This window comes from Leucoraja erinacea, chromosome 2 (genome assembly GCF_028641065.1).
Source record: "Leucoraja erinacea ecotype New England chromosome 2, Leri_hhj_1, whole genome shotgun sequence".
Taxonomy (NCBI): Eukaryota; Metazoa; Chordata; class Chondrichthyes; order Rajiformes; family Rajidae; genus Leucoraja; species Leucoraja erinaceus.
The window spans coordinates 88,852,083-88,872,020 of record NC_073378.1 but is presented as its reverse complement, the minus strand read 5'-3'; the positions used below and the strand labels follow the sequence as shown (position 1 = coordinate 88,872,020).

General features: G+C 42.2%; 1 protein-coding gene across 1 annotated transcript in view; it reads left to right on the top strand.

The window, feature by feature from the left end:
- The window catches only part of LOC129712275 (retinoic acid receptor beta-like), a 424,460-nt gene that overhangs the window by 379,276 nt on the left and 25,246 nt on the right, over positions 1-19,938 (top strand). The window contains 1 exon segment of the mRNA XM_055660575.1: positions 9,433-9,609. Coding sequence (XP_055516550.1) covers positions 9,433-9,609 — 177 coding nt within the window.

Below are 19,938 nucleotides of genomic sequence, written 5' to 3'. Positions count from 1 at the left end.
TGTCTACCTTCATATACGAAAGTACCTTCAGTACTTCGACTGTAACACTGACTGCTCTCAATTCACTTCCATTGACTGCCCCCAAGTTTCTCTGTCCTAATCTCTTTCTCCTCAGTAAATACAGAGGAGAAATAGTCATTGAGGACCTTGCCCATCTCCTGTGGCTCCACACAGTGCTGACCGCTTTGATTCCTTAGAGCTTTATATGTCAAATAGGTCAGCTGGTAACCATTTAGTATCAAAAAAAGAGTCAGAGGCCATTGAACATAAGAACAGAAGAAAATAGGAGCAGGAGAAATCCACTTGGTCACTCAAGCCTGGCCACCATTCAATATAATCATGACAGATCTGTACTGGTCTCATCAGTTTTCCACAGCCTTCAATTTCTCAATCTTTCAAATATTTATCTATCTCCACCTTAAATATATCTAATGATCTGGTTTCTAACAGCCTTGGGTCAGAACATTCCAGAGATTCTGCACCCTCTGAAATCAGATATTTCTGCACATCAGAAGATTTAAATGACTCACTTCTTATCTTGTGACTATGCCCCCTTCTTTGATACAATTTTGTTTAGGAATTTAGAATCAGAGAGTTAAGAATTGTCAGGCAAATTAGTGGATCAGAAGATTAATCTTAATTTTGGGCTCAGAGCCCATATCCAGTGGTTTATCCACATAACTCAACTGTGATTCTGAGCTCCTTTGAATTCCCAAACGTAATCTCTGCCATGGGTGGCTGTGACTTCAGCTGCTGAGACCCTATAACGTGACATTATGTATGAAACCTCTGCCTCTCCCCCTCTCCTTAGGATGCTATTTACACCCAGACCAATCTTTTGATCATCTATCCCAATGTCATTTAATGTTTCTGTATCACTTTTTCTTTGTTCATTCATATTTCAGTGGGGGTATGTTAGAACAATTTCATTGAATTAAAAAGCTGCCCAAAAAGGAGAGTTGCTGTTGTTATTGTTCACAATAAAGAAAGGAGCTGAGTTACAGGGATAGGGTAGGATGCTGTTGCTGGGTGTATTTGTTCAGTGTTTTGTAAGAATCTACCAGGGCCATTTTCAAATTGGCTATGATGTGCACATTAATCTCATCAGTTCTCATGGATGGGGTTTGCATGTGTACCTGTTCGACTATTAAGTTTACCTGAGGTTCTGCGTGTGCAGCTTAGGATTCTAATTTAAATTACTTTATGAAGTTTTGGATGGGATTATGAAATGTTTATATTCAGATCAACTTGAACCTGGCAGCACACTCAGCTCAGTATATGTTCTGCACAGTGATTGTGATTTCAGTTGTGTATTGTCACTGACCAGCACAGATCCAAATGCTGCATGTGAGCATGCACTCTTTCATCATCCAAGGGTGAAATTGCAACAAAATGCTGCCTGGCTATCATCAAACGCCCACACTCCTGATGTTAACTAAAAATTGTTAACTAAAGAGTTAGGTAACATAAGTAATGTAGTGCTTAATTAAGCAACTGAAGAGTAATGCCCCTGTCCCACTTAGGAAACCTGAACAGAAACCTCTGGAGACTTTGCTCCCCATCCAAGGTTTTCGTGCGGTTCCCGGAGGTTGCAGGTGGTTGCCGGAGGTTGCAGGTAGTGGAAGAAGGTAGGGAGACTGACAAAAACCTCCAGGAACCTCCGGGAACCGCTCGGAAACCTTGGGTGGGGCGCAAAGTCTCCAGAGGTTTCCGTTCAGGTTTCCTAACTTTGGGAGATAGTGCTGCAGTGGAGTGTTTTGAAGGGTGGGATGATATGGAAGGAACATACAGAAGCTGTAAAAATACATCCTAAAGCTGTGTCTTTAACAGTGGAGTAACAATCTCAATGTCAGGTTGGTGTCCATTCACTTAGTTGACTCTACACTCAGCCCAGTAACTGCTCCTTTTGGCATTGCAAGGACCACTGATGAAATCGTGAAGTTAAATAGAGCTCTTAAAGATAGCGGAGTCAGGGGATATGGCAAGAAGGCAGGAAAGGGGTACTGATTGTGGATGATCAGCCATGATCACAGTGAATGGCGGTGCTGGCTTGAAGGACCAAATGGCCTACTCCTGCACCTATTGCCTATTGTTTATTGAAAAGTTGTTCCGCAAGCTGAAGGCCCCGAGTGAACTTTCAGATCCCATAAAAAGATAATGCGTCACTACTCCCTGGAATCCCTCTTCCATGGACATAAAACCTTGTCCAGGCCTCTCTGGGTTGAAGCAAATCAGACAGCATCAAGCACAGTATATCATTCTTCAACTATCTCATGTCAATTGTCTTCCTACCACATCTAGCCCTTTAATGCACTGAGCATTTTGCAACCCTAATCTCACGCTTTGTGCAGCCCTCCAATCTTTTCACCACATAATTAATTAATCACTAGTCTAGACCCTAACTCCTGGAACTTATTTCTTTAACATCTCCTCTCCAGCTTTATTTCACATTATGCTACAAGCTTTCACAGGTATAGCACCAGTAAAAATATCTAATCAATCACCATTAACGGTATAAATCATTTTCTGTCCAATGCTTTAATCAACTGGTATCTCAGCACATTTCTCGGCAAATAAGGCAAGGGAGATTTTGATGAAGAAATGTGACAAAACTAATTACAGGTTACAGATTTCCTTTATTGTCATTCAGACCGAAGTCTGAACGAAATTTCGTGCCTGCAGTCCAATTAAAGAGTCTTTGAGAGAAAAATAAGAATGGAAAATGAGTTGATATGTAGAATGTGGATCCAGGTGGGAGATCAATATTCAAGCCAGCTCACACCATTATCATTTACAAACAGAATGGTCTTAACATGAATACTACCTAATGTATTGACCACATATCTTCTAGCAAATCCATTATGGTGTAAACTGCAGTTGATTTCATTCCTATTCATTGTCCAATTTTAATCTGTTATGAATCATATTCCCAGTGGGTGGATAGCTCAATAATTGAATGAAGTTCCATTCCTTCTGCTAGTGGCAACTTGCACCAGTTGTTTCTAGCTGTGCTTTTGGTGATAACAAAGCTTCTGCGGCAAGTGTTAACTGTGTCTGGCAGACATAAGTTCACACGAGAAGATTCAACATTGCAAGACAATCCCACCAGTGTGTAGATGATCTGTGCAACTCAATCCTATTTACCCAATTTGATTCCATTTTCTTTAACATCCTTGCATCATTGCAGCACATTGAACTCTGCATTTATTGAGAGATCTATGGTGTTCTGCCCCCAGCATTTTGTTCTTATGGGTTGATGCTTAAAAGCAAAATGATTGTGTCATCTCCATTTTAGAGACACCAGAGAATGTAACAGGCACATTTAACAAAATGGTTACTATTTCTAACTTTAAAAGTTCCACAAAGGTCTGGAAAAAAGGTTATTGTATAAATGGGTTGCTTTGCACACTAAAGGGCAGTTATTACAGGATGATTTGTGCTAGTTAAATTACCTTGTGTCCCCTTCAGGTAGATACTACTTTTATTTAATGTTCCCAAAGATCAGGGCAAATCGGTTCTCTAGACCTGGGTGTTACACGATGTTAGTTCGAGCCAACATTGAGAAGCTCCCAATGTTGAAGTTTTTAAAATAAATGAAATGTTCAAACTTGTTGTGTTTATTGTGTATCAGATTACATTAAAAAATCCACTTTAGAAGTTCCTCTGACTGAGGGACAGATTTAGCTGTGTTTGTGTGGTTAGTGAGTGAATGTCGGCTGTGTTCCTGCTTGTCAATCATAACATCTTAGGCAAGTGGCCTTTTGCTTTGTTTTTAAACATAAAATGAAGTCTGTTTGCCCCCAGGTGGCCTTTAAAATGTTCCTCTGAACCTTTGCCAAGAGCATTTTTGAAAACCGATAGCTCAGTGTGGGATCTTTTGTGGTTTACTACCAAAATAAATATGAGCAAAGTTGCTTTTAGCAGAGAAATCTGGAGATCTATCAGACTTGAGAACAAGGGGAGAAGTAATGCTTTCATGTTGTCAAGACAAAGGGCCTCCACCAAACTTCCCCTGCTACATCGCACCCCCAACAGTAAAAGTTAACAAAAAGTCCCTGGCAAATGTTTCAGAAAGCACCTCTCGGCAAAGGCAAACATTGATGATAGTGGCTGGATCTCGAACAATGACGAGACGGAATACAGAAAGGGGAGAGAGTGAGCTCAGTAACATGGTGTCAAAACATTAACCTCTCCCTCAATGTCAGCAAAATGAAGGAGCGTGTCATCGAGTTCAGGAAGTGGGGTGGTGTACACGCCCTGGTCTACGTCAATGGTGTTGAAATGGAGATTTCAATGGAAGTCCAGAGCTTAAAATTCCTTGACGTATATTATCATCAACAATTTATCCTGGTCCAATTACATTGATGCTGCAGCCAAGAAAGCACATCAACCCCATTATGTCTTCAGAAGACTGAGGAAATTGTCTTCAGAAGACTGAGGAAATTTAGCATGTCTCCAATCATTCTTACCAATTTCTACAAATGAAAAACAGAACGCATCCTATCCAGATGGATCACAGCTTGGCAATTGCAGATTGCAAGGTATTGCAGAAAGCTGTGGATGTGGCCCAGTCCATCGCTCAAACTAGTCTCCCCCACATTGACTCCAACCACACTTTGCGCTCCCTCTGGAAAGCAGCCAACATAATTAAGGACCACTCACATTCCAGTCATTCCTTCTTCTCTCCTCTCACATTGTGCAGAAAATACAAAAGCTTGAAAGCACGTACCACTCGATTCAAGATCAGCTTGTTCCCACTCTTATCAGGCAACAAAGTGACAATAATAAACCAATACCATTAATTCACTATGGCCTTCAATGTGCTAGGACACTTTTTGACAATTAAAAAAAAGCTTGTTTGAAGATTAGGAACTCAGACCTGGCACAAATCCCATTATCTTCAAACTATTATAGCTATATTCTCATGAGACTGGGCAACCAAATCAGCTTTTCAAAGCACTGGAGAGATACCATCCACAGTGTACCCGCTAGGTTTTTCCTATTCACTGGAAGGATAAGTGAACCAATGACAGACAGTGAGCCCTTCCAGGCCAACGTCTCACTGAGGCCCTAGGGACACTCAGTGACCAGTGGGGTGCCTGCCGCAAGGCTCAGTGCAGGGACCCCAGTTATTTACTATATATATTAACGATTTAGACAAGGGAATTAAATGTGACATCTCCAAGTTTGCAGATGACACAAAGCTGGGTGGCAGTGTGACCTGCAAGGAGGATGATATAAGGCTGCAGGGTGACTTGGATATGTTGGGTGAGTGGGCAGATGCAGTATAATATGGATAAATGTGAGGTTATCCACTTTGGTGGCAAGAACAGGAAGGCAGATTATTATCTGAATGGTGTCAGATTAGGAAAAGGGGAGGTATGACGAGACCATGGTGTGCTTGTACATCAGTCACTGAAAGTAAGCATGCAGGTACAGGAGGCAGCGAAGAAAGCCAATGGCCTTCATTACGAGAGGATTTGAGTTTAGGAGCAAGGAGGTCCTATTGCAGTTGTACAGGTTGCAGGTGAGACCACACCTGGAGTATTGTGTGCAGTTTCGGGCTTTTAATTTGAGGAAGGACATTATTGCTATTGAGGTAGTGCAGCGTAGATTCATCAGGTTAATTCCCGGGATGGTGGTACTGACATATGATGAAAGAATGGGTCGACTGGGCTTGTATTCACTGGAATTTAGATGGATGAGAGGGTTTCATAGAAGCATATACAATTCTTAAAGGATTGGACAGGTTAGATGCAGGAAAATTGTTCCCGATGTTGGGGGAGTCCAGAACCAGGGGTCACAGTTTAAGAATAAGGGGGTAGGCCATTTAGGACTGAGATGAGGAAAAACCTTTTCACCCAGAGAGTTGTGAATTTGTGGAATTCTCAGCCACAGATGGCAGTGGAGGCCAATTCATTGGATGTTTTCAAGAGAGAGTTAGATTTAGCTCTTAGGGCTAAAGGAATCAAGGGGTATGGGGAAAAAGCAGGAACGGGGTACTGATTTTGGATGATCAGCCATGATCATATTGAATGGTGGTGCAGGCTCGAAGGGGCGAATGACCTACTCCTGCACTTATTTTCTGTGTTCCTATCTTTCATAAGTTTATATGTGATAGGAACAGAGTTAGGCCATTCGGCTCATGAAGTCTACTCTGCCATTCAATCATGGCTGATCTATCTTTCCTTCTTAACCCCATTCTCCTGCCTTCTCCTCATGACTCCTGACACCCAGGGTAATCATGAATTTATCTATCTCTGCCTTACAAATTTCCATTGAAGACCCCCACAACCTTCTGTGGCAATGAATTCCACAGATTCATCACCCTCTGCCTAAAGAAATTCCTCCTCATCTCCTTCCTGAAGGAACGTCCTTTAATTCTGAGGCTATGACCGCTGGTCCTAGACGCTCCCATTAGGAGAAACATCCTCTCCACATCCACTTTATCCACCTTTCACTATTCTGTAAGCTACAATGAGGTCTCCACTCATCCTTCTAAACTCCAGCGAGTAGAGGTCCAGTGCGGATTGTGGGAGATTTCAATTTTCCACACATAGACTGGGAAACACATTCTGTAAAAGGGCTGGATGGTTTGGAGTTTGTAAAATGTGTGCTGGATAGTTTTTTGCAGCAATACATAGAGGCACCTACTAGAGAAGGGGCAGTGCTGGACCTCCTGTTAGGAAATGAGACAGGTCAGGTGACGGAGGTATGTGTTGGGGAGCACTTCGGGTCCAGTGATCACAATGCCATTAGTTTCAATATAATTATGGAGAAGGCCAGAACTGGACCAAGGGTCGAGATTTTCGATTGGGATAGACAGAGTTGACGTGCATAAGCTTTTTCCATTGAGAGCAGGGAAGATTCAAACAAGAGGACATGATTTGAGAATTAAGGGACAAAAGTCTAGGGGTAACATGAGGGGGAACTTCTTTACTGTAGTGGTATCTGTGTGGAATGAGCTTCCAGTGGAAGTGGAGGCAGATTTGATTTTATCATTTAAAAATAAATTGGATAGATGTATGGACAGGAAAGGAATGGAATGGAGGGTTATGGTCTGAGTGCAGGTAGATGGGACTAGGTGAGAGTAAGTGTTTGGCACGGACTAGAAGGGCCGAGGTGGCCTGTTTCCATGTTGTAATTGTTATATGGTTATAAACGCTCAGCATATGTTAACCCACTCATTCCTGGGATCATTCTCATAAACCTCCTCTGAATCCTCTCCAGTACCAGCACACACTTCCTCAGATATGGGGCCTGAAATTGCTCACCATATTCCAAATATAAACAGGTTAGCTATTAAGCCTCCTTAAATAAATTGAATATCCTCATTAAATTCTCTGGCACCTGACCACTCAAAGTGACGAAGAAGCATTCATGTTTCTCATGAAAACCTTAAGGCCATGCATTGAGTGCAAAGAGAAGCTTTGCAGAAGGAGTGGACCACCTCACAACCTACACCAGCCTTCACCATGGGCCATCTCTTACCCTATGTATGGAAGTATGTGGGTCCCACAATGGCCTCATTAGCCACCTCAGAACCCCCACAAAAACAAAATGAAAGCAACTCACCTTGAACCCAAGGGAAAGTGTAAGAATTTTAATGTTTAGTTTAGTTTAGAAATAAAGCGTGAAAACATGCCCTTTGGCCCATTGAGTGTGTGCCGACCAACATTCACCCCATATACTAGTTCTATCCTACACCCGACAAACAATTTGCAGAAGCCAATCAACATACAAACCGCACATCTTTGGAATGTGGTAGGAAACCGGAGCGCCTGGAAGAAGCTCATATGGTCACATGCACAAACTCTGCAGAGACAGCACCCGTAATGAGGATCAAACCTGGGTTTCTGGCACTGTAAGGCAGCAAGTCTACCGCTGCGCCACAGTGCCACCTGCAAATGAAAGCACAAACAAAAAAACTGCTCGATGGATTCTCAAACAAAGAAATTGCTAGATGGAACAGAAACAAAACCCATCATACAGACTTGCCTTCTGATATCCTCAGGATTGCATGGTACATCACTGGTCCATTTTGACTACCCTCGGCTTTCAATTTCTATTAATTAGGCTAAAATGGAGCTGGACCTCTCTCAGGATAACTCGAGTTGTGGAGTGCCTCAGAAATCATCAGTCTAAATTCATTTGCCCCTCCCAGATTTACTAATCTTCCCATGTCATGCCTGAGATTACTCATATGTTAAATCCCAAAAGGTTATTTTCTGCAAGAAATCCATTCAGTTTAAAGTTCTATTTCATGCATTGCATTGTTCATATTTAATCAAAACTGGTCATTTGTGATAGTAGAAAATAATGGTATCTCTAAATATTTCTGAACAATGAAATGACTGAATATACCATGGGAATGAACAAGACGAGGGAAAGGTCATGGGCATGCAAGTGGAAACATCTGAAGTATTTTATTATTTATACATCTGTGCTCATATCAATGATATTAGATCACTTCTCAATAAGTCAATTTCCTCCTTTACTGAAGCATTTGTACTCGACTTTATGAATCGAATAAAGATAATGAATGCATTTTAGATCAATAAATTAAACATTTGCAATCCTAAAACCCAATATAGAGAAGCATATAGTGTTAATCCACATTTGATTATTTAATCACTTTGGACACCAAGTTGGGAACTTGTACTTTGGGAATATCTTCTGCTTGACAATTCACGGTACACTGAGTTATTGACTTCATCCTGCTTTGAGGCTTTTGTATTTGGTATCGTATCATGTCTACAAAGATTAATGGAGTAAAACCACAGTTGTCCTGAAAATATACTTCTCTATATTAGAACAATGTAGAGACTACATTGGATAGCGTTGGAAAATGTGCACTAGGATCACAATGTGTGATTAATCCACACTTGTGTGACCCAGTGCAAAAGCACATGAAATTCATGCACTCATCTTACTCTGCTGATTTTGACACTCATTTAGCGTAATCCATGTTATTTATGCCTTAGCACATATTCATGGAGTCCAATTTCATGAGTGTCTTTACCTATGTTAAAATTCGTAAAGTGTAATTTTCTCTGGGTACAACCATAAGAAGATTTGAAAGCAACAATTTATCCACAGATTTGTTTCCCTGCCATAAGTATGCAGCTGGAAATGATCTCCATAGAATTATACAATTTTCACATTTATTATCGAATAGCATTGTATTGAAATGTTTGAAATAACATCATGTAGCTTTTGTATATTTTAAATATATTTTACAAAAATATTTGCATGTATTTCTATTAAAATTGATCAAAAATTTGCAAAATACATTCTTAATTGGATGCAAGTTGCAAAATTACTGACCAACAACAGCTTAAAGGTGAATTGGATAATGGAGTGAGCTCCACTGACTGTACTGTGTCTTTTCATTGACAGTGATTATACATTCAGTGATTTTGTTGATTACAGAATTCCAGTGCTGACCATAGGGTACGGCTTGACCTGGGTTTGTGGGACAAATTCAGTGAACTTGCTACAAAGTGCATTATCAAAATAGTGGAATTCGCTAAACGGTTGCCTGGCTTCACAAGTTTGACCATTGCAGATCAGATCACACTTCTCAAAGCTGCCTGCTTGGACATCTTGGTGAGTACACAATCAGCAAATGGATTTATCCCCATAATACTATCTGCTCTTAAAATTTTGCAATTTTGTTGTCAAAACCAGCTGAGAACATTGTGTGATCTTGGACACTGATGCATGGGGTGAGCTCAGTCACCTTCTCGTTGCACTTTAAAGGGCCTGTCCCACTGCAGCGACCTAATTCGCGAGTTTAGAATAGTTTTCCCTCAACTGATACTCGCAGCTGGGGTTGACACGAGATCCTAGGAGGTCTTTGTAACTCTCCTTCATGCACGAGAGTAGTCCCTGCGTACTCGCGGCCTCAACTAGGTCGCGGCGATTTTTTCAACATGCTGAAAAATGCATGCGAGTGCAAAAAAGGTCGCCATGGAAAAAAAAAGATATTTTTTTTACTCGTAGGTTTAGTCGAGGTAGGTCGTAGTAGGTCGTAATGCTATCGTAGGTAGTCGAAGGCAATCGAAGGTAAGCAAAGGTAGTCGAAGGTAAAGCTTGTTGAGAATAAAAAGGTAAGTAAACCGACCGGTATTGTTAAATGCCCGCTAAACTTTATTAAAAGTTGTCTGGCTTCTTAAAAGTGTCTCCACTCCTTCTCCCCCCTTCTTCTCTCCCCTTCTCTCCCCCTCCCCTTCTCTCTCCGCGCTCTCTAAAGGACTTACCGTAACTGTGCCAGCCGTCTTTTACCTTCCTGATCATCGTGGGTGTGAATTTCAGACAGTGTTCCCCCGCTTTCCCTGGCCCCCGCCTTTGCTGTGTGTTTGTGTGTAGATGGTTGATCCGGCTCACGGTTTCATCGCTGACGGTCGATCCAGCTCGAGGTTTTTCAGGCGAGTGCCCTCGAGCTTGAAGGTCAAAGACAGTCGCTGAAAAGTCACGTTAGTGGGACAGGCCCTTAACACTGCTCAGCTCACAAGTTCTCTTAAATAACTGCCTCTGATTTATAAATATTTAATGACGTTGCCTTCCAGTGGTTAAAATTAGTACAATTAATATTTCCCAATGGAAGCTGCTTTTAATGGATCCTGCGGAAATAGGCCCTTTGGGATGTCATGTTGCAGCTGTACAAAACATTGGTTAAAGTGCTGTATACAATAGTGATCGGCGCACTACAGGAAGGAGGTACGGAACAAATGCACCAGATGCTGCCTGGAATGGAGGTCTGTCATTATACTAAGAGTTTGGATAGACTGAGTTTATGCTCATTTGGAACATTGGAGGCTGAGGGGTGACCGTATAGAGGTTTATAAAATTGTGAGCAGCATAGATTGAGTAGATAGTCAGAGGCAGTGGTGTCTTGAACTAAAGGGCACAAGTTTAAGGTGAGTACAGATCAATTTAATGTCTGAAGGATACATTTTCTACACAAAGCGTGGTGGTTAGCTGGATCCAGCTGCCAGAAGAGATAGTGAAGATACAACTACATTGTTTAAAAGGTGTTTGTACAGATACTTCAGAGGAAAGTCCTGGAAGGATACAGGTCTAATGCAGGGAAATGGGATTAGTGTAGAAGGGCATCATGGTCTCTTTACTGTGCTGTGATTCTATGATGCTAGTTTAGATTAGTTTAATTTAGTTTAGAGATACAGCGTTGAAACAGGCTCTTCAGCGTACCGAGTCTGTGCTGATCAGCAATCACCCAAACACTAGTACTATTCTACACATTTGTTTAGTTTAGTTTATTGTCACGTGTGGTACAGAGAAAAGCTTTTGTTGCATGCCAAAGCAGTCAGCAGAAAGACAATATATGATTACAATCGAGCCATCACAGTGTACAGATACATGATGAAGGAAATAAAGTGAATAACGTTTAGTGCAAGATAATGTCCAGTAAAGTCCATTCAATGATAATCCGAGGGTCTCCAATTAGGTAGATTGTAGCTCAGGACTGCTCTCTCGTTGTTAGTAGAACGGTTCAGTTGTCTGATAACAGCTGGGAAGAAACTGTCCTTGTATCTGGAGGTGTGTGTTTCCTATACCCCTTTCTATACCTCGTGCCTGATGGGAGAAGGGAGAAGAGGGGGTGACCAGGGTGTGACTCGTCCTTGATTATGCTGGTGGCCTTGCCAAGGTACAAATCTACACATCTTTGGAATGTGGGAGGAAACTAGAGCACACGGAGGAAACCCATGCAGTCGCAGGGAGAACGTACAAACTGTGTACGGACAGCACCTGTAGTCGGGACCAAACCTGAGTCTCTGGCACTGTAAAGCAGCAACTCTACCGCTGTGCCACTGCGCAATGTGATCTCGAAATGAATTTAGATCTATGCCACAACTATAAACTATAAACTGCATGGGACATTTGATGAGAACAGAGGCTTGTTATTTGGCCCTTGATGGAATTAGTGACTGCAGCAGACTCCATGCACGGAAGTCCTATGTAGATCTAAAACTGATGATGTTTATCAGCTGCTAACTCTGGAAACCATTCAGTATCTTTAGTTGTTTTTGATTAATATAATGAATTGACTGAGCTATTTGAATCTTGTCATGTATGAATAATTCTCTGGAGCCATGGCTTCAACAGATAATTCCCTGCTGCCTGGGTCATTCTTGCCAGCAGCTTTGGTTAGCCCCAGTTAAATCATATGCCTATATCAGATGAATGAATTGATATAAGATTAAAGTATTTTCTCAAAAGATTTTATGCTTTACGAGTTCTATTTTTTTTCCAATATCTCTGTTATATTGCTTTTATAAAAATTCATGTGTTCATTTGTTGAATCCAGACTTCGATGAATGAACATACAACTTCCATTAGATTATTACTAGCCTACTTGTTCTTTCAATTGACCATGGACGGGCATGACAGAAGATTTTAAACGTGAAATTGATTTTTTTTTAATTTCAAATATCAAACAGTCATTCCATATTAGCTGAAAAAGATATTTGAACTTGATATAACCTTTCCACAATTTATTCTGCCCAGTATATCACCAAACACAAAATGAAATGTTTACACTGTTTTTTAAGTTTGTGTCCATTCCTTCATATTGATTTATGGTATTTGCTTTCCAATCAAAGCTGTGGTCTGGTAAATTGCATTCAGGTGGCCTTGGTCAATCTGGCAACACTTTTGCACTTCAGCAATAATCTCTCCAGCCACTTGACTAAAAACAAACTTGGCCAAGAACTATCTAAGCACTCCCTGCAGGTTAGTAGCAGTGATTTCATTGAACAAACAAGCCATTAAATACCCAATTCACCAAAAGTAAACATTTGTAGACATCTCCACACTAATAAAAACAGTAACACGACATGGCAGGAAGCACTGGAATACAAATAGCAGTGCAGCAGCAAGGCTTCAGATCACTGTACATCCTTCTTCAACATTATATTGGGAACACATATAAACCATTTCAAAGCAAAACTGGCAACGTCTATAGCAATATTGGGAAAATCAAGACACATTCTGGACTACAAATCATTACGTACTCTGTATAATACACTCATATTGCCATATCTGAGTTACTGTGTGGAGATATGGGGTAACACCTACAAAACTAACCTAACTAAGCCCATTACAAAAAAGAGCAATAAGAATTATCAATAACGTTGGATATCTTGAACATACCAATTTATTATTCTTAAAGTCACATGCACTGAAGTTCACCAATCTGGTTAAATTTAAGACTGTACAAATCATGTACAAAGCAAGAAATAATTTACTTCCAGGAAAGATACAAAAACTGTTTATGGAAACACAGGGTGGGTATAATTTGAGAGTGGAACATAATTTTAAAAAAACTCAATGTCAGAACAACTCTTAAAAGTATGTGCATAGCAATCTGTGGGGTGAATTTGTGGAATGATCTGGAACAGGAGATAAAACATCACAAACATAATTCAGTTTAAAAAGATGTACAAAAACACTTTTTTTAAAGGATATTGGTATGAGGATAGGTGATTGTGAGTGGGATATTTGTTATACTGATTGTATTGGTAAGGGTGATTATAGGGTGATGGGTTGTGTTTATGACTAAGAGATACTATATAGTATATGAGGATCTTTTCTTTTTTTCTCTCTTTTTTGTATGGCTGTAAATATTTGATTACTGTATAAATGTAAATAATTTGGTGTACATATAGCTGCTGGTGTACATATGGTGTACATGTAGCTGCTAAATTTGTATAAGATAATTATAAGCAGTTGAATAAGGGGTGGGAATTAATAAGCTTTGGCTTCTTCCTGCTCCTTTTCGGACACACACAATTTCATTTATTTATAGATATTATTTATAACACTTTATAAATATTCTTGTTTTGTTTTTTTGTATGCTGTTTCACACTTGCTTTTTATTCTTTTATTCTGTTCGAAATAAAGAATTAAATTAAATTTTAAATAAATTAAATTAAATTAATTAAAACACCCACTATTGAGCAGTCTATTGGGGGCAATCAAATGAACAATTTCATAAATTAGTGTTCCTTGATGTCTTCTACTGATCCTGCAGTTTATTCACTTGGGTATTGATTGAGTCAGAAAATATAATCTAGTTTTAAACTATTACATGAATCTGGCGTGATCCTTCATAGCTCACCAGCAACAACTACTGATACATTCAATTTGGTAGTGAGACTGTTGTGGAGAGTTGTGTTCACCTTATTCTTCAATGAGAAACACCAACTTGCACTTCTAAAGTGTTTTTGATATAGAGTAACATATTTTGGTACTTCACAAGTGCATCAACAAACAAACTTGATACAGGGATACATCTTCTTGCATTTGAGGCATCTGTAGTCTGCAGCAGGGTGATGCCAACCGGTTCGACATCCGTAGGTGCCCGCCCTAAAAAGGGCGCAAGCTCCGGGTTGGCGCCAAGCTGCGGCGCTGTTGCTGTCTCTGTTTGTTGTCGTTCGCCTGACTGAGGTCAGTTAACAGGGCTCACCACGGGGAGGTCGACAATATGAGCCCCACAAGGATACATAAAAAGTTATGTGTGCAGATAATTCAAAGTGTTGTCAAGTAATTAAATTTAAAAGAGTCACATGTGCAGGCGTGAGGGTTCAAGGTGCAGATTTTTAAAGAGGAAATTCCAGATTTGAATATTATCATGGTTTGGCCAAATTTGAGATCAAGGAATCATGTCTTACAGCATGGGACAGGCCCTTCAGCCAAATTTGCCCACACCAGCCAACATATCCCATCCACACTTGTCTCACCTGCCTGCGTTTGGCTCATATCTCTCTAACCTGTCCTATCCATGTATCTGTCTAAATGTTTCTCAAACTTTGCGATAGTACTTGCCTCAACTACCTCCTCTGGCAGCTCGTTCCCTGCACCTACTAACCTTTGCATGAAAAAGTTACCCCTCAGATACCTATTAAATATTTTCCCCCTCACTTTTAACCTGTGTCCTCTGATTCTCAATTCCCTTGCTTTTGCAAGAGACTCTGCATCTACCCAATCTATTCCTCTCATGATTTTATACACTTCTATAAGATCACCCCTCAATTCTGTCCTGGTATTTTATTGCAAACCCAAAACCTGTACAGATTTACAACAAAATTACCAAAACACCAAGAAATTTGCGGTGACGGTTCATCACTGTCGCAGCCACAAGCCACCATGGAGAATTTCCAGTGGGTCTACAAAATACAAATCCCATTACGAACATGTGGGAATCTTGTAATTGCTATGCTGGTGCAGCACTCACTTTCTAGTTTACATCCGATAAACGGGAGAGATAACTCATCGCCAACTTGGACCAACATGGTGATACGGCAATAGCTGACAACAGTAAACGCTGACAACCCAACTCCTTGGTTTTAAGGTTTTAAACTATTATTGCAGTTCTAAACTATAATTTTTCATATCTCTGAACAAGATCAAAAATATATCCTCATTATAAATTCAATTTTATTATAAATTCAATTTTATTATTATTAGTACCAATAGATGAAAAATTGACACCGTATTTTTGAGTATAGAGTGGGTTACATTACCTTAGAACTGATGCTATTTAATTAATGTTTATTAAGATTTGAATGGAATTTGCCTTTTGAAGGAAAATAAATAGCGTACTTGAGCTAAAAGCATTATTAAACAGATGTTGAATACAGCCCTTTCATGTTATGAATATTAGATACAATTATGGTTTAGATTGGGGACCCGTGATTACCTATGCATTTGAGAAGAGGTTTTGCAGTCAAAGATGCTTGCGAGGCACTGCACCATGCCCCAATTTCCTAGAAGTGGCGGGAGTATCCCAAGGAGCTGCGGCCCACAGACTGAGGCCTCCCCGGTCGGCCCGACACCCGCCGGAGACTAGAACCTGCCCAGAAGACCCAGCTTGCTCGCTATGGATCGAGGACTGGGAACCTACCTGGAGGCCCAGTTCGCCCACCCGGAGTGGAAGTCAGACCGAGGGCTGGTAAGCAGATTGGCTGTGGGAGGGAGTGCACTATCTCGATGAGGGAGTGGGCCGCTGGAGGCCCAACAGCAGCCTGGGGCTCAGCACAACCAGGTGCTGAACCAAGAGGCTGAGCACGTGGAGTGGACGTGGCCCGCAGTGGTGGAGCAGTTGCGGAGGACACCACGGCAACGCTTGGCCTGGCCGGGACTTTGAACTTGTTGAAATGGCGCCGGCATTATATGCAAAAGGAATTTCACTATGTAATGTCTAATTATATATATGACAATAAATATCCATTGAACTATGAGCATGGATTCCATCTCTTGGCTCTCAACTTCCTTGCAATAAAAGTGATCATTCCATTATCCTTTTTAATAATTTCAATAAGACCACCATTATCCCAGTGTCGAAGAATAACAAGGCCTCGTGCCTAAACGACTACCGTCCGGTGGCCTTCACTTCCATCATCATGAAATGTATTGAGAGGCTAGTTATGGATTGCATTAAATCAAGTCTACTCAGTGGCCTTGACCCACTGCACTTTGCCTACTGCCACAGCAGGTCCACGGACGATGCCATTGCCTTAGCCTTACACTCTTCCCTCGAACACTTGTATAAGAGAGACACCTACGTCAGACTCCTATTCAATAGGCTTTCGCTCTGCCATTAATACCATTGTACCAACCAAGCTAAGCACCAAACCTGCGGGACTTGGTGTCAGTATTAATTTCCTGCAACTGGATCTTCGACTTCCTGACCATCAGACCACAAGCAGTGAGGATAGGGGACAAATCATCCTTTATGATAATCCTCAACATGGATGCTCCACAAGGATGTGTTCTCAGCCCCCTTCTTTACTCCTTGTACACCCATGACCGTGCAGCCAGGTACAAATCTAATTCAATTTTCAAATTCGCAAAATACACCACCATTGTGGGCTGGATATCAAATAATGATGAGACGGAGTACAGGAAGGAGACCGAGAACCTTGTGTCCTGGTGTCGAGACAAGAACCTTTCTCTTTCAATGTATGCAAAACATTGTCAGCAAAACATGACCAGTTAGCCTGATATCGGTGGTGGGGAAGATGCTGGAGTCAATTATAAAAGATGTAATAGCGGCATATTTGGATAGCAGTAGCAGGATCGTCCGAGTCAGCATGGATTTACGAAGGGGAAGTCATGCTTGACTAATCTTCTGGAATTTTTTGAGGATGAAACTAGCAAAATGGACAAGGGAGAGCCAGTGGATGTAGTGTACCTGGACTTTCAGAAAGCCTTTGATAAGGTACCACATTGGAGATTAGTGGACAAAATTAGAGCACATGGTATTGGGGGTAGGTTACTGACATGGATAAAAAAATGGTTGGCAGACAGGAAACAAAGAGTAGGGATTAAAGGGTCCCTTTCAGAATGGCAGTGACTAGTGGGGTACCGCAAGGCTCGGTGCTGGGATCGCAGTTATTTACAATATACATTAATGACTTAGATTAAGGGATTAGAAGTAACAGGAAGGCAGATTATTATCTGAATGGTGTTAAATTAGGAAAAGGGGAAGTACAACGATATCTGGGTGTCCTTGATCATCAGTCACTGAAAGTAAGTATGCAGGTACAGCAGGCAGTGAAGAAAGCTAATAGCCTTCATAACATGAGGAGTTGAGTATAGGAACAAAGAGGTCCTTCTGCAGTTGTATAGGGCCCTAGTGAGACCACACCTGAAGTATTGTGTGTAGTTTGGTCTCCAAATTTGAAGAAGGACATTCTTTCTATTGAGGGAGTGTAGCGTAGGTTCACGAGGTTAATTCCCGGGTTGGCAGGAATGTCATTTGTCGAAATACACTGGAATTTAGAAGGATGAGAGAGGATCTTATTGAAACTTTTAAGATTTTTAAAGGATTGAACACGCAAGAGGCAGGAAACATGTCAAGTCAAGTCAAGTCAAGTTTATTTGTCACATACACATACAAGATGTGCAGTGAAATGAAAGTGGCAAAAAGTGTGCAAAAAGACAAACAACCAAACAAACTATAAACACAATCATAACACACATATACCTTTACATAATAAATAATGGAAGGAAAAACGTTCAGTAGAGTTAGTCCCTGGTGAGATAGGCATTTACAGTCCGAATGGCCTCTGGGAAGAAACTCCTCAACCTCTCTGTTCTCACCGCATAGCAACGGAGGCGTTTGCCTGACCGTAGCAGCTGGAACAGTCCGTTGCAGGGGTGGAAGGGGTCTCTCATGATATTGTTGGCTCTGGAGTTGCACCTCCTGATGTATAGTTCCTGCAGGAGGGCAAGTGAAGTTCCCATAGTGCGTTCGGCCGAACGCACTACTCTCTGCAGAGCCTTCTTGTCCTTGGCAGAGCAATTCCCAAACCAGATGGTAATGTTCCCGGACAAGATGCTTTCCACCGCCGCTGCATAGAAGCACTGGAGGATCCTCGGAGACACTCTGAATTTCCTCAATTGCCTGAGGTGGTAAAGGCGCTGCCTTGCCTTACTCACGAGTGCTGAGGCGTGTGATGCCCATGTCATATCCCCGGAGATGTGGACTCCCAGATATTTAAAACAGTTCACCCTATCCACAGGATCCCCATTTATCCTCAATGGAGTGTACATCCTCGGATGTTGTGCCCTCCTAAAGTCATGATCAGCTCCTTCGTTTTTTTGATGTTCAAGAGGAGGCTGTTATCCTGGCACCAGAGTGCTAGATCAGCCACCTCATCCCGGTAGGCCTTCTCGTCGTTGTCTGAGATCAGGCCCACCACCACAGTGTCATCAGCAAACTTAATTATTGAGTTGGAGCTGAACCTAGCCACACAGTCATGTGTGTACAGGGAGTACAATAGGGGGCTGAGGACGCAACCCTGGGGCGATCTTGTGCTCAGGGTGAGGGACTTCGATGTATTCCCTCCCATCTTGACTACCTGGGGCCTGGCGGTGAGAAAGTCCAGGACCCAGGCACACAGGGAGGTGTTGAGCCCCAATTCCATTAGCTTCCCGGCCAGTCTGGTGGGGACTATCGTGTTGAAGGCTGAACTGTAGTCTATGAACAGCATCCTCACGTAGCCCCCCTTCTGGCTGTCCAGATGGGAGAGAGCGGTGTGCAAGACCTGGGAGACCGCATCGTCCGTGGACCTGTTCGGACGGTATGCGAACTGCAACGGGTCCATGTTCCGAGGGAGGAAGGCGCAGATGTGTTTCTTCACCAGCCTCTCAAAGCATTTCATGACTACCGAGGTAAGGGCCACCGGACGGTAGTCATTCAGACAGGCTGGGGAGGCATTTTTTGGTACCGGTACAATGATGGATTTTTTGAAGCAGGCAGGGACCACGGACTTGTCCAGGGAGAGGTTGAATAATGTAGTGAGCACTGGAGCTAGCTGCGTAGCACAGGACTTGAGTACTCGCCCCGAGATGCCATCGGGGCCTGCAGCTTTTCTCGTGTTCACCCGTGTCAGTGCCCTCCTCACGTCGTGCTCGGACAGCGAGAATGTGTGCATATTCCTCCCTTCAGTTTCGGTAGCCAGCCCGCTGTCGGTATTGTCGATAGTCGGCAGACCTGGAGTGGTGTTGCCCCTCTCGAAACGAGCGTAAAAGGAGTTCAGGGCATCAGCTAGGGAGGTGCCGGCACTTTCGGATGAGGGAGGGGTGCTCCGGTAGTTGGTTACAATCCGTAGCCCCTGCCACAGGCTTCTGATGTCCTGCTGCTCCATCTGTAACTCCATCTTGTCCCTGTACCTCCTCTTTGTGTTCTTCACAGCCCTTCGCAGTCGGTAGGACTCTGCCTTGTAGACGTCCATGTTTCCTGATGCCAGGCCCGAGTTGTAGGCAGCGGTGCGACCATTCAGGGCCACACGAACAGACCTGTCTACCCAGGGTTTTTGGCTCGGAAAGGTGCTTACCCTTACCGTGGGGACGATGTTGTCGGTTACTGTTGCGATGAAGTCCGTGACTGCTTCCGCGAACTCACTG